The sequence below is a fragment of the Saccopteryx leptura genome, chromosome 2 (genome assembly GCF_036850995.1).
Source record: "Saccopteryx leptura isolate mSacLep1 chromosome 2, mSacLep1_pri_phased_curated, whole genome shotgun sequence".
In the NCBI taxonomy this organism is placed as follows: Eukaryota; Metazoa; Chordata; class Mammalia; order Chiroptera; family Emballonuridae; genus Saccopteryx; species Saccopteryx leptura.
Window position 1 is genome coordinate 266806403 of NC_089504.1, and position 14467 is coordinate 266820869.

The window sequence follows — 14467 nt, forward strand, 5'->3', positions numbered from 1 at the left end:
ACGTGGTCTCCGCCTCCTTTACCCGTAAGGAGATCCTTCATCGATGTGAGGATCTAGGTGCTCTGAGAAAAGCTGTAATAGGAGATTATATTGAGGCTGATAATCTTTCTTCCTTTAAAACCGAGAAATCGAAGAAATTCTTCATGGTGAGGTAGAGAGGGAGATGTTTGACTTCCTGCTTAAATGGTTAAACTGGGAACAAATCCTCTAAAGAACCGATATAAACTTACTTGCTGATAGTGATCAAAACAAACAATTGGGACAATATATTGGGATCTAATATTAAAATTTGTGGAGGGAAATATGAAGATACAGTCCCAGGGCTGAAGCTTTTAGGAAGTAGATATTTTCTAAAGGACAACAGAATACTCCTTTGTTCAATGTTTTGTGTAAGTCTCTTCTACATCTAGCATTCGATTCAGATGTGTTTGTGTCTGTTTCTGCTAAAGTGTAACTTCTGGGAGGAAGGAACAGATCTTTTTAACTACAGAGCTCCAGCGCCTGAGACATAACAGACTCAATTAACTTGCCACATGACCGCACAAATGATTTCTACTTTTGCTCACAACTTTGGAACTTAAATGTGTGCATATTTTTGGCTTTTTTCTTTCTCGCTCTCTTTCTCTCTCTTTACTTTTTGATTTATTTTATTTATTTATCTACTTTATTTCCTTCTGGGAGTAAACCAGGACTGCTTTGATAGGAAGACAGAAGGCTTTCATGTCAGCACAGAAAACCTATCTTTTGAAAACTGGCATTTTCTTAGATTAAATTGCCTGGGCTTTTTAATTGATACTGAACAAAAGCACTTTACCTTTCTTCCTCTTTTTTTTTTTTTTTTTCCTTTGGTACTATGCCTAACCCAGCATGTGGCACAGAGTAGCTGTTTCAATAACATTTGTTTAACTGGCAGGCTTTATACCCAAGTTAGCTAAGCTCCTTCTCTGCACAGTCTAAGGTTAATTTGGGATGCTTAAACGTGCCAGGGAGATTTTCTTGCCTCCTCTGAATTTCTCCAAAAGCTGATTAATTAGAATCAACATGATTAATTAACAAGACATTGATAGCAGAATTATTAGGAGGCCCAGCCCACCCCAGGGAACACAGCCTTCCTCAGATCCTGCTCAGCGTCTGGAGACCTCTTGGGCTCCGTGAGCTGCACACAGCGGGGTGACCGGTGGTCACCACCTACCTTCTGCCTACCCTTTCCTGCAGCCTGACTGTGGACACCTGCTGAGCCCTTAGTGAGGTCGGTACAGTAGACGGTGGAGCTGGAATCGCATATTTGCATCCTGACAAAGATCTGAAAAGCCTTAAAGTTCAATAGAAGAAAGTGAGCAGAGTGCACTCAAACCGTGCTCCTGCCGCTTCCCCGTCCCGGTGCGACACTCCCTCCCTCCCCCAACAGCCTCAAGCCGCCTCTCACCCCAAACCCTCCTTTACCTTAATGTCCCTATTAAAATGCTAAAGCAACAATTCGTGAGAGTTCAATGCCACAAAGGTCTGCCTCAGTGCTCGTGCCCTGCGTGCATCCCCTCTGATTTCATTTCACAAATTAAGGAAGTACTTAATACATTTTTTTTGTAACAACCCCCATGCACCCCTTATGTGTACCCATAACTAACCCACTGGCTGAGTTTGTTCAAAGAAATGCTTTTGCCAAATCGTGCCTTTCACTCCTCCGACGGTTGCTCGGAGGGACTCTCCCTCGCATCCCCTCCCTGTGGACCCAGGATGTCGGTGTCTGGAGCGTCCTCAACCACCCACTGACACTCGTGGACACGGGCGCCCTTCATCTCTGCACTCAGGCTGGCAGTCGCGTGGGCTGCCCCGCCCTTCCCCTCCACCATGTCTTCTCCCGCAGAGACCTGGCTCTCACTGGGGCCGAGGGGCTCAGCACCTCCCTGGAGCGGGGCCTCCCCTCCTGCAAGGGCGTCCTGGCTGGGAGGGCTCCGTGGGCACTCCCTCCCCGCGGGACTCCCAGCCTGTGCCGGCCCCTCTGCGGGGCCCGGGCCGCTGGCACCCTGGCCGAGCCCCCGGCAGGCCGGCTGAGCCTCAGCACTCGGCCCAGGCCCCACCGCCCCAGCCCGGGCCTCGGCGGCCAGAGAAGGGACCGCCCTGTCCCTGTCCCCGCCTCCACCGTCTTCACAGGTGTCCTGACGGCAGGCAGCGGCCCCATGGGCCTCTGTGTAGGTTTGGGTTGTCTCCTCTTCTTTTTCAACTTCTTGGGGGACAAGGGGCTCCTGATGTGCATCTTTTTCCATCTCGAGGGCGTCAGACACCACTGGCACTTCAATGGTCACCGTCAACAAATTTCTGAGCTCCTTCAAGGAGCCCGAGGCGGAAGGGGGTCCTGGCTTTCCGCGGCCGGGGTCTCCGCCCTCAGGAGTCCCTCCAAACTCAGGCTGCGAGGAGCGTGTGCCCCCGGCTCCCGCCACGTCCTCGGTAGCCACAGTGTTCACGACAGTGTCCCCCATGCTGGAAAGAATCACCTGCCCGGCCGCACCTGGGAAAGAAAGGCTCTCTCCTTTGGCCAGCGGACTGGGGACCCCAGGCTGTCGCTGTGCCCCCGACTCCTGGAATACTTCATTACTGGGGGTCTGGCTGTCCGCAACCTCTGGCAGAATGGCCGAGGCTCTCCTGGCCGGGCTGGCTTGGTTTGACCCCGCGGGGGTCTTCAGATCCGTTAGGCTGGACACGCTCTCGCTGGGCAAGGCTACGTTGTCTTCGAATAAGTTGTGTTTTTTCAGGATAGCAGCTTCCTTTATCACTGAAAGAGACCAGAAAACAAAGCATGACGTTTATGCTCTGCGCTGGCCAGCCTGGCTTTTCCTGATGTTACCCAGAAGCCAAACTCCCCTCTCAGCCTTGCTAGCTGTCCAGAGTTCTCAGGTTCAAGTTCCAGCTTACATCCGCCCTCTTCCAGGTAGCCTTCCCTGATGATCGAAGCCTGCGAACTCATTCCAAACTCTGGACCTCTGCCGTATTCATTCATTCATTCATTCATTCATTTATTCGTGCACTCATTTATTCAAACAGCAAACACCAGGTATGGCTAGGGCAGTGGTCCCCAACCCCCGGGCCACGGACCGGTACCGGTCCGTGGGCTGTTTGGTACCAGTTCACAGAGAAAGAATAAATAACTTACATTATTTCCATTTTATTTATATTTAAGTCTGAACGATGTTTTATTTTTTAAAAATGACCAGATTCCCTCTGTTACCAATCCGTCTAAGACTCACTCTTGACGCTTGTCTCGGTCACGTGATACATTTATCCGTCCCACCCTAAAGGCAGGTCCGTGAAAATATTTCCTGACATTAAACCGGTCCGTGGCCCAAAAAAGGTTGGGGACCACTGGGCTAGGGGATCAGCTCTGTGAATCCAAAGATGCGTAAGATATGTCCCTTGCTACCAAGGAGCTGACAATGTATCACTCGCAGAGGCCCCCAGCACATTTTACTAGCTGCTAAGCTACACTGACTGAACCGCCCCTCGGACAGGCCTTACGTTGCTCTGCTTTTCCCCACAGGACAGTCCTGGATGGGTAACAGATTCTCAGCACTGAGCATGCAGCGAGAGTTGACCCGTTGCATCCAGAATGGGTTTTGGTACACTCGCCACGGCATCTTTGCTGTAGATACCTTTGCCACAGGCATTTCTGCCACAAACATTTTTACTGCACAACTTATTGCTGATTCCACACCGGGTGCTAGAGTCCCAGCAAGCTTTCCCAGCTGTGCCATCACCCGGTGTCTTTTTCTGCGCAGCTGAGAGGAGGTGAGGAATGTGTCACCAGGAGAACAGCTGCTCCTGGGCTCCCCTCCTCCCTCTCTGGGCGGGGCTGTGCACCTGCGGCTGAGAAGAGCCCTGTTTCCTTTGTTCTGTCGGGAACAGCTGGAGGAAGACAGCTGTCCATGAGACACCCTAGGTTTAATCTCCCCGAACCTCAGTTTTCTTGTCTGAAAAATGAAGCTTAACATTCCCGGCTCATGGAGTTCTTTGCATTGGAAGAGGAAGACTATCTAATGGGCCGGTATAGTGTCAGGGTTAGTTAGTATCCCTCCCTCCTTCCTGCTCTCCCCTCTCTATCTGCCCAGCAACATCAATTTCCCCTTCCCCTCGCCCACCTGCTGAGAAAACCCAGCTGGCCACAATGGGTCCCATTTCTCAGGTGACCCCTCTATTAGAATGCCCTCCAGCACCAGGTAAACCTTCCTCACCTTTCAGGGTCTCATCAAGGAGAATCTGATGTAAAATCTCCTCGTACACGTTTTCAACGTGGATCATGTTGGTGTGATCTGCGAAGATGAACTGCTCGTATTTCTGAAGTTCCTAGAGAGTGAGAGGCAAAGGGGACAACGCGTGAGGCCAGGTCGTGGAGGAGACACGGAGAGGACGAGTCCCACCCCGGACCCCCGAGGCTCGCGCCCTTAGACCAGGGTGCACACTGTAAGTGCTTCAAGGGATAGACCCAGAGATTAGATCAGCTCAAGGGGTGACAATGAATCTGGGCTCTTTCTTTTTTTTATTATTTTTCTATCATACTGAAGTGTTTTCTTTTTAAAAAAATGCCAACAGTGGGCCCTGGGGCCGGCTTGCTCAGTGGATAGAGCATCAGACCAGCATATGGACATCCCAGGTTCTACTCCCAGTCAGGGCACACAGAATAAGCAACCATCTGCTTCTCTCCCCCTCCCACTTCCTCTTTTCTCCCTCTTCCCCTCCCACAGCCAATGGCTCAATTGGTTCAAGCATCAGCCCCGGGCACTTAGGATAGCTCAGTTGGTCAGAGGGTGTCAGCCTCAGGTGATAAAAATAGCTCAGTTGATTAGAACATCTGTCCCAGACGGGGTTGCCGAGTAGATCCCGGTCAGGGAACCTGTGGGAGTCTGTCTCACTATCTCCCCTCCTCTCAAAAAAAAAAAAAAAAAAAAAAGCTGCAGTACTTAACAAGGTACATGTTACACATAATAAAATGCAAACATGTTAAAAGTACAGCTTAACGATTTTGAAGATATAAACCCACGAAACCATAACCCAAATCAAGAGAGGACATCAGTCCCGTGCCCCTTCCTAGTCGACATCTCCCCAAAGACAAGCACTGATCTAATATCCATCACACTAGCTTAGTTTTTCTTGTCCTTGAACTTTATGTAAGTGGAACCCTCTATTCTTTTGTGTTTGTTTCCATGATTCATCCACATTGCCACGTGTGTCAGCGGCCTGGGTGAGGCATTTGTCATGCGGATAAACTGAAGTTGTTTATCCATACTCCTGTTGATGGCTGTTGAGATCCCCCCCCCACTTTTGGGGGGAGGAATGTCAATGCTCTGAACATTCTTGTGCATGATTTTTGTAGATTTGAGGACTGAATTATTGTGAGTCAATACCTAGAGGTGGGACTGTTGGATCCTAGAGTAGATGTGTGTCTGACTTTATCAGAACGGGGCCCCTTCTCAGATGTGAGAATCTCTAGTCAAGGACCCTTCTGGAACATTCTCCTCACTCCCTCCAAATGGCCCCGGCACTCATCAATTCCTCTAAGACAACCCAGGCAGGATGCAAAATCTTTTAACCCTTCTTGCTTCCCAGGGGTTTCCAAGTGGCTTGCCAGTTATCAGCAGAAGGACAGAGCAGGGATCAAAAAGTACTAAATGGTATCCCAGCGATCAACTCAGCAGTCCCAGCCCCTGAGGATGCTGGAAGAGGGCCCCTGACATGTGGCTCTCAGAGAGCCAGGGACTTAGCAGCAGGGTTTGATGTCTTTTGCCTGGAGGGACCGAATTTACAACAGGTGATCAGAAGCCACCACATTCAGACCACGCTCAGCACTAGGACTTGGGGGTCTGTAGTAGCCCGGGACCAGATCATCAAGAGCTCTCCTGGGATCCCTTTCTATGTACCCTAGAGCAGTGGTCCCCAACCCCCGGGTCGCGGACCGGTACCGGTCCGTGGGCCATTTGGTATTGGTCTGCAGAGAAAGAAAAAATAACTTACATTATTTCTGTTTTATTTATATTTAAGTCTGAACGATGTTTCATTTTTTAAAAATGACCAGATTCCCTCTGTCACATCCGTCTAAGACTCACTCTTGGCGCTTGTCTCAGTCACGTGATACATTTATCCGTCCCACCCTAAAGGCTGGTCCGTGAAAAAATTTCCTGACATTAAACCGGTCTGTGGCCCAAAAAAGGTTGGGGACCACTGCTCTAGAGGAAAGATAAAGGATTGAGAGCCATGAGCCTCCACGGCCCAAGGGGGTCTGTGGGACAGGACTGGCACGCAGATGAGAACTGTACAGGAAGCACACTGCCCAAGTGACTGACACGGCCCGGGACTGGCTGCGGGGCCCTGGACAAGCCTCATGGCCGCTCTGCACCTCTCTCTCCCTCTGGGAAGCAAGGGCACAGGTTCCCGTCTGCGACACCCTTTCATGCTGCCGCGTGGTCTCCCGTTCCTTGTTCCCCTGATTGCTCGTCATCCCTCGGGACTCTGGGCAGAACCCCCGGACCCCACAAGCAGGGCAACCTCCTCGGATCTCCAGCCACAGAGAACTCTTCCCACAAGGCTATTGCTGTGCCTGTCTCCTGCCTCCAGGCTCTGGACCCCAGGACAGCAGGGACAGGGTGCTGGCCTGGCCCAGCACCTGGGTCATCTCTGATACATATTTATTACATTTGCTGAGAAAACAGGAGGCCGTTAAAATGTTAACCAGCTAAATAATTCTGTGGAGAGGGACAATTTCAAAGGACATTTATACTGTCGTGATGTGCCCAGCTTCACAAAACAAATCTTTTATATTAAATAAATTGAACTATGACAAGTGTCTAATTCTCTAGAGCAGTGGTTCTCAAACTTTTTGAAGTCGAGGCGCATTTGAAATCCTATGAATAATTGTAGGCACACCATATACAAATTTCTGAGAAATATGTTATAATAATTAAGTCAAATATTGAAGAAAAAAATATATAAAGTCCAAGCGTGCTTTTATGGAAATTAAACAAAATAAATATGACAAAATTAAATTTATTCTGACATTAAAAACATTTTTATGTTACATTTTTTTGAGTTATGTTTTTTAGAATTTGTAATAAAGGGGTTAAAAAATAAAATATATATATAGATACATTCTTAGTAAGATTTAGTAAATTCGGCAGGTCCCGGTGTGAATGTGTTAAGTTGTTTCATTCTTGTGTTTATGAGAAACATGAGCCTGATGTGTCCTAGTAATTTCTTCAATGTTTGGACATATATTTGAAAGGCAAACTCTCATTTCCTCATCAATACATTAAATAATTCCTCTCTTTTTACTCTTAATTGTGTTGAGTGCAAAAAACCCCCACCATACATATCATCTTAACTTTACAGCAAACAAAGGATAGAAGAAACTTGCCTCCAGTCTTTCCCGGGAACATGGGGGGTAGTGTAAACAATCCAGCACCACAGCTTAACAGCCTTTTGCAACCTAATCAGGCAAGTGAGGTGGGGGATTGGGCAGACTGTCAGTTTACAGCCAATTCCCCACACCTCTGTCCCCCCAAAATCTAAACTCCAAAATCTCTGTTTGTTTTTTGGTCCCCAACAGGCACATACTGTATTTCTCTGGAATACCATAGGGTGCACCAGGCGCACCCTTTGAGAACCACTGCTCTAAAGCAATTAAACTGAATCCCTTAGAGAGGGTCTTGAGGAACCAGAACTTCTTTAAAGCTGCCCAGGCAATTCTAACGTCAATTTTGAGTTAAGAACCTCAGACCTAGGAAGCTGCAACTTACAGACCCAAAGGAAACACATACTCTCACAAAATAAAGAATTCTTTTCTAAAGCTGATGCTCCCCTAATTTATCTATTCTGTAAACCCAGATTTAAAAAGAAAATCTCTTGACATCAACACCATATACTGTACTTCATTACAGAAAACTCTGGGTCTCAGCTTCCTTTGAAACTAGTCCCTCTTGATTAAAAAATACAAGAGCCTCTTGCAACTTGGGTACAGCTCTGCTGATGTTTGCAAAGAGGAGGGCAGATGGAGGGGAGATTTTCCTAACCCTTCACCCTTTCTCGGAGGAGGGGGTTCCGAGGCCGCAGACTTCCTTTGGGATCAGAAAAGGACAGCATCCTAAGCACGGAGTCTGTGTGCAGACACGGCCGGAGGCAGGCTGAGTCATCCTCTGGACGGCTGAACTTTTCCATCTACGTGGGTCAAGGGGCGATCGTATAGACAGATTCTTGACTCCTCTGGCCTCATCAAATCCCTTTCTATGGAAGAATTACACCCCCAGAAATAAATGCCAGGGACTCAATATGCTGATGACACTTTGAAGACAGACAGCATTTACAGAATATAAAAGTGACTGAAGAGACTGTCACAGTGAAATAACTCACGCAAAGGACTCTAATGTTCCCATGCTTGGAGACTCTCTAAGCTGCCAAAGGCCCCTTTTAAATTAGAAACACTCTTTATCATCTACTTCAAGATAGAGCAAGCCTTGCAAATGTCCAGCCTCATAGATCATGTCTGAAACGCATAAGGAGTAGTAGTACCATTAACCATTTACTAAGAGCATCCCATGTTAGGTGACCAGCTCTGCGATTTTGGGCCCACTACGTAACCCCTCATTGCTGCAACAAGGATATAAATAGTACCTCCTCATATACCTCCTCATAGGGCTGTCCTGAGAATCTTTGAGCTAATCCACGCAAAGTGTTTAACATAGTGCCTTGCATATAGTAAGCGCTCATTAAATGGTAATTGACTCATTCTAGTCTTCTCAATCATAAGAAGAATACTTGCAAGGCATTCCTATCTCCATTTTCTAGAAGATGAAGTCTAGGACAAGAGAGAGGAAAAGTAACTTGCCTGAGGCTCAAGAGCTGATACCTGGATGAACCAGGACTTGAACCCAGGTCTCGACCCAGCCTCCAGAGTCGGCTCACCCATTACTCTGCTCTGCAGACTAAGTCACACTTCATAATAATGGCTGTCCCTGGCTGCCTGGGATTCAAATCAGCTTTAAATGATTTTTTTTCATTGACTTCACTAAACAAACATTTCTGGATTCAACAGAACATAACCTCCCACAATCATGCTACTTAGGATCTTTTTCCTGGATGGAGTGGTCAAGTCTCAGAGGCCATGTTGGACCTCGGAGTCATACTATAATAAGGCACATCTGGTATTCTCAGGTGTCCTATAGCAAGCCTTAGCTTGGCTCAAACTCAGGTCATTACCCTTTGAGATTTTTTTCTAGTCGACGGGTCAGCAAATCCGGCAGGCTGCTTGGTTTTGTAAATAAAGTTACGTTGAAAGACAGATGTGCCTATTTGTCTATGTAGAGTCTATAGCTGCTTTGGGGCCATAACAGCAGATCTGGGTAGTTGCAACAGAAAAAGTATGGCCCATGAAGCCTAAAATATTTACTATTGGACCATTTACAGAAAAGTTTGCTGGCCTCTTCTACTGTTTGAAAGCACATCATAGCAAACAAACAAACAAACAAGCAAAATGCGCTTAAACTTCACAGGCAATAAGAACAGGATCTCTGGAGTATTCCAGCCCTTACTGGTTTGCACGTGGATGCCAGGGCCTTCTGCACAGTGGGCAGTGTGATTTGAACGAGTGCCTCTTGAAATATCCTCTTCCGGATGGTGCTGCTGTCATAATCATATTGCTGTCAATAGAGATAGAAACACATGCTAAATAACAACACTACCATCTGTTAGGTTACACTGAAACAAAAAACTCAGCCACCTACTTCCTCTCCCCCTCCCCTAATTCCTGAGGACCCTTGCGGTGTTTCCAAGATCTCTGAGATCTTCCCACACAATTTTCTCACACTCTAGGGGGAGGTTGTGACTGAGAATGACCCATCTCACCCTCCCCTCTTGCAGATATGGAAACTGAGGCAAGATCAATACAGCAACTTTGGCACGGTCTTGCAGTTAAACATGTCCAGAGAAAAAACGAACTGTCCTAAGAAGCACGAAGTGTCCTGACACTGGAGGGGATATTGACATTGATATATTTCCCTTCTCAATTTCAAGTTCATTATCATGTATGTCACCAGGATAAACATTGCTTTTAATTTCAATAATTTGGTTGCCAGTGTTTCTAACTGCCTGTGAGTCCTCAGGATCAGGTCTGAAATTCAGGGACCCCTCCTGGGTGCTGTGGAACTTAGATCCGCTCCAAGCACTGTTCAGGACAGTGATGTTCAACCTTTTACATCTCGCGGCACACATAAGCTAATTACTAAAATTCTGCGCCACACCAAAAGATCTATTTTTTGCCTATCTGACAAAAAGAATAGGTATAATTTTGATTCATTCACACCAGGTGGCTATTGTTGGATTGGCTGTTGCCATTTTTTAATTTGACGATCTAAGGGTTTAAAAGAGGTCAGTTCCCTGACTAAATAGTTAGGTATTGCAAGTTTTAAAAATTATTGTGGCATACCAGTTTAAAAAATGGTGGTTTAGGGGAAAGAGGAAATAAAAATTTAGTGCAGCAGGTTTAAGGATAATTTAAGCTCTAGGTTCACAATTGACTAGCCTATTGATCTTACATAAGTCACATTAGTCCTTAGAGAGCCAGTTTCCTTATGTTTACAATGGGGACATATTCTAATTATCTCACAGGTTCTTGTGAGGATCAAATTAAACAAGATTTTTCCCCCCAAAAAGCTTTAAAAATATAGCATACATGTGCAAGTTCCTATTATTAAAACCATATATACTTAAACAGTAAGCACATTATAAATAACATGATTTCACATGGCAGGTATATCTTCTTTTTCCTTTTCTTTTTTTAAAATTTTTGGCTGCTTTTTTTTTTCTTGGAATGTATTTTCTTTGCCGTGAGATGTTGATTTTTCTTTAAAAAGTTGGCTAATTTAAATGTAAACTATTTGAAGAAATAAGCTGTGCCTTCCCTATTTCTATATTTCATGCAATACCTATCATTCTGCTTTGCTTATAGTGGACAGCCAATAAATGGCAAGTCCAAGTGCTTTGAAAGTAAACTGGGACATGTCACTTCTACTGATGGGCAACGACGCTGAGACGCTGAGTACCTGCAGTCCCTAAAATAACCACTAGATGGCAGAAGAGGCATGAAAGTTGTGCTGGGGAAACTGCTGGCACTTAACAATCACTGGCACCTTGGGGAGGAAAGATGGAAAAGATGAGCAAGAAGAGGAGGCTAGTGACAGAACTGGTATTTTCCAGTTTAAAAGAAACAGGATTTACATTCTTGTTTTATGCTTCCCACAAGTGAAAAAGTACTTTTACCTTTAAGACTCGAAGCTTAACCTTCTCGATGGCGACTGATGTTTTGGAGGCCTCTCCTTGGAGATGTGGGGAAAGCAGCTGTTCAAAAGTGAAGACTGCATTCTCCATGAGCTAGAAACCAAGCAACGCAGAGAGAGAGAGACGGGGTCACTATCCCGGGTTTAAGTCGCCTGGACAGGAGGGAGGGGATGACCAGCAGAGATGACCTCAGGCGCTACTCTGAGAGTGACCCAGGGCAACAGGTCCTCATCCCACTGCCTGAACTGTGAAATAAATAGGCTTGTGGCCACCATGAAGTAAGAGACCCAGAAACACACACACACACACACACACACACACACACACACACACACAGATACATGTATGTAGCCTTTCTTCTCATCTCTTCTCCTAAACTCCTGAATTAGAAAATGACCATAAAATTAAAAACATTGTCACCTCCTGGGGTCATCCCCTTCCTCCAGCCTTTGGTACCTGCAGCCAGGGCTTAACAGAGGAGGTGGGAGTCCTCTTCAGTTGTTTTTGGCTGCTTCTGTTCTGCACATGCTCGCTCAGGTGGATGGAAACCCAGCAGTGTCTCCCCACTGCGTCCCCCTCCGCACACCTCTGCCAGGATGGGAAGGGAGGCAGGGCCAGCGCGCCATGCAGGCAGTGGCTGACCCGCGCGTGGGTTAGGAAACGAAGGCGCTCACAGCTCTGACTCCCCTGCACTCCCCTGTATATGCTTCACCGGGGGTTCAGCATTGTCACAGGGCCTTGTGTTCAACAGGTGCCCAGTTCTGTTCCTTGTCTGTCTTGAATCCCTCACAACACAGAAGTTAGACACTAAGGTGTGTCACTGAATCCTACCTATACATATATTTTTAGGAAATTTATCAAGTATTCTTATTTTTAATTTAATTTTTTTTTTAATTTATTGATTTTTAGTGAGAGAGGAAGTGGGGGAGGAGAGAGAGAGAGAGAGAGAGAGACAGAGACAGAGACAGGAACATAGATCTTTTCCTGTATGTGTCCGGACCAGGGATCGAACCAGCAACCTCTGTGCTTCAGTAACGATGCTCTAACCAACTGAGCTATCCAGCCAGGGCTGCCTATACATATTAAGGGGGCAAAAAAATCCCCTTTTCTTTTCCAAGCCTGTGATCCCGCAGCATCCAGCACTAGGACTCTGTCTCCCTATCAGCTCCCTGAAGCGGATCAAGCAGGGTGTCTGGCCCCGCAGTAAGCACCTCGGAGAGCCTGTGACATAGCCGCTCCGTGATCACATCTGTTCTTCCTTTCTAAATCGCCATCATATGGAAAGAGTCTGTGCTGTCCATCCCTGTTCCTTGAGGGGAAAAAGGGAACCTATCAAATACACACAGAAAAGCCAAGTGTGAAGCTGTGATTGAGTCACGAGCTGATTCTGCATCAGGTTAGGGCAGTAACTGAAACAATGGACCTCGGGCCCAGACACATTACTAGAAACAGTGGGAATGAGTAGGGTAAGTTTCTTCTTTAAATTATTATAATATAATATTTTAAATTAAATTATTTTAAATATTATTTTAACTTGTTAAAAATTTTAAAATATTGAAATATATATATATAATTTCAATTATTTAAAAAATCGTTAAAAAATATAGAGAGAATCAGAATCCCTAGGAGTGGGGTTTAGGCATCAGTATTTCTTAAAAGCTTCCCGGACAATTCTAATGTGCAGCTGAGGTGAGAAGCACAGATTTGACAAATCAAGTGATTATTAATTAATGTCACTGCATTTCCCTGAGCTGTTTCTACTCTATGACATTCATCAACATGGAAGAAAGACGAAGCCAGCGGGAAGGACAGACACGATGGGGAAAGCCATGGCCACACTCCTGAGTCCCATCGCCCCCCCACTCCCCCCCCCCCCCCGGGGCTGGCCTCCCTGCCGGCCCCACCCCACCCAGGATGCCCCTGCGGCTCCCACCTCCTGCATGTAGTTCTGCGTCCGCTGCACCACAAGGTCCACGTGGGGGAACCGGAAGCGGCTCTGGAGGTCCTGCAGTCGCTCCTGAAGCAGGTTGACTTTCACGTAACAAGGTTCCATCTTCACGGAGTCCAGCGGAAGATTCCTAAGCCGGTCCAGGTACTGCGTTTTGGTGACGGGAAAAGTTAAACACCTTCTGACTGATGAGCAATATTATACACATATTACATACTGCATAAATTCTAAACAACTGAACCGTATGGTGTTGGAGTGGATCACTCCTTGGATCACTGCACCTGTGACACGTACAATTCTCTTCCTTCCTTTTGTGAGTCTCTGGGCAGCTCTGTTGCAAGGACAGAGGCTGGAGAAGGACCAACTGGACCATGGGAGGGCCCAGGATGCATTCAGGGGTCCAGCCTTCTGAAAATCTTGATGGACTGGCTCCTAGCTCCCACTTCCAGAACTCAAGAACCAGGCAGGTAGATCCTTTGGCACATGGAATTATTACTGGGTCCATGAGCCTCCACAGCCTTCTTTAATGAGTGACATCCCTCTCAGAAAATCCCAGGGAGGTCAGGGTGCCCCCTGGACTAGGGGATGCCAGAGTCCCCACAGTTCGAGGCGCTGTCCGTGTGCCCGGGACTTCCGGTGCTGTAAGTTCTTTAGGGTGCAAGTGGATGGGGCGTAAGAGAGAGGAAGGGGCCTGGGAGATGTACCCAGTTTTAATAACTGGGGTCCTTCCTTCTCTAGTTTGCACAAGATGACTTGATCATGATGCTTCCAGCAAGAGGACAGTGACAGACCTTTTCTCCACATGACCCCCAATGTTGTCACATACTCATGCACCATGAGTGTTGTTGCCAACAGAATACATTTTATATTCCAAGGTTATTTAAAAACAATATTATAATTGGAGATTGGAAATCTAGAATAAACGAGTGGGTGGAAACAGACAGAAAGGAAGACGCTGAAAGCGGAGTTCTCCGGAGAACAGGAGTGCTCTCCAGCCCTGGGGGCGAGTGTGGATTGTCTAGGATGTGCTGCTGTCTCATTTCCAGGTCACCGGGAAGAGATAATTCTACATTTCTAGATTTCCCTGAACAGCAAGGGACAGGGGGCCCATTCTCACTGTGTTTGCAATGGGAAAATACTGCTACGGGGTCCTGAGAACCAGCGTTGGAAGCAGTCAGGCGATGCTGATGCTGCTGGTCCAGGGACCAC

At 46.8% G+C, this 14467-nt stretch overlaps 1 protein-coding gene across 1 annotated transcript in view; it reads right to left on the bottom strand.

Annotated features, from left to right (window-relative positions):
- Positions 1-600: 600 nt before the first annotated feature.
- The window catches only part of NIBAN1 (niban apoptosis regulator 1), a 136270-nt gene continuing 122403 nt past the window's right edge, over positions 601-14467 (bottom strand). Inside the window, exons 10-14 of the mRNA XM_066361715.1 lie at positions 13244-13405; positions 11293-11403; positions 9567-9674; positions 4224-4335; positions 601-2770 (exon numbers count right to left, since the gene is read on the bottom strand). Coding sequence (XP_066217812.1) covers positions 1674-2770; positions 4224-4335; positions 9567-9674; positions 11293-11403; positions 13244-13405 — 1590 coding nt within the window. The 3' untranslated portion in view covers positions 601-1673. The remainder of the gene's footprint in view (positions 2771-4223; positions 4336-9566; positions 9675-11292; positions 11404-13243; positions 13406-14467) is intronic.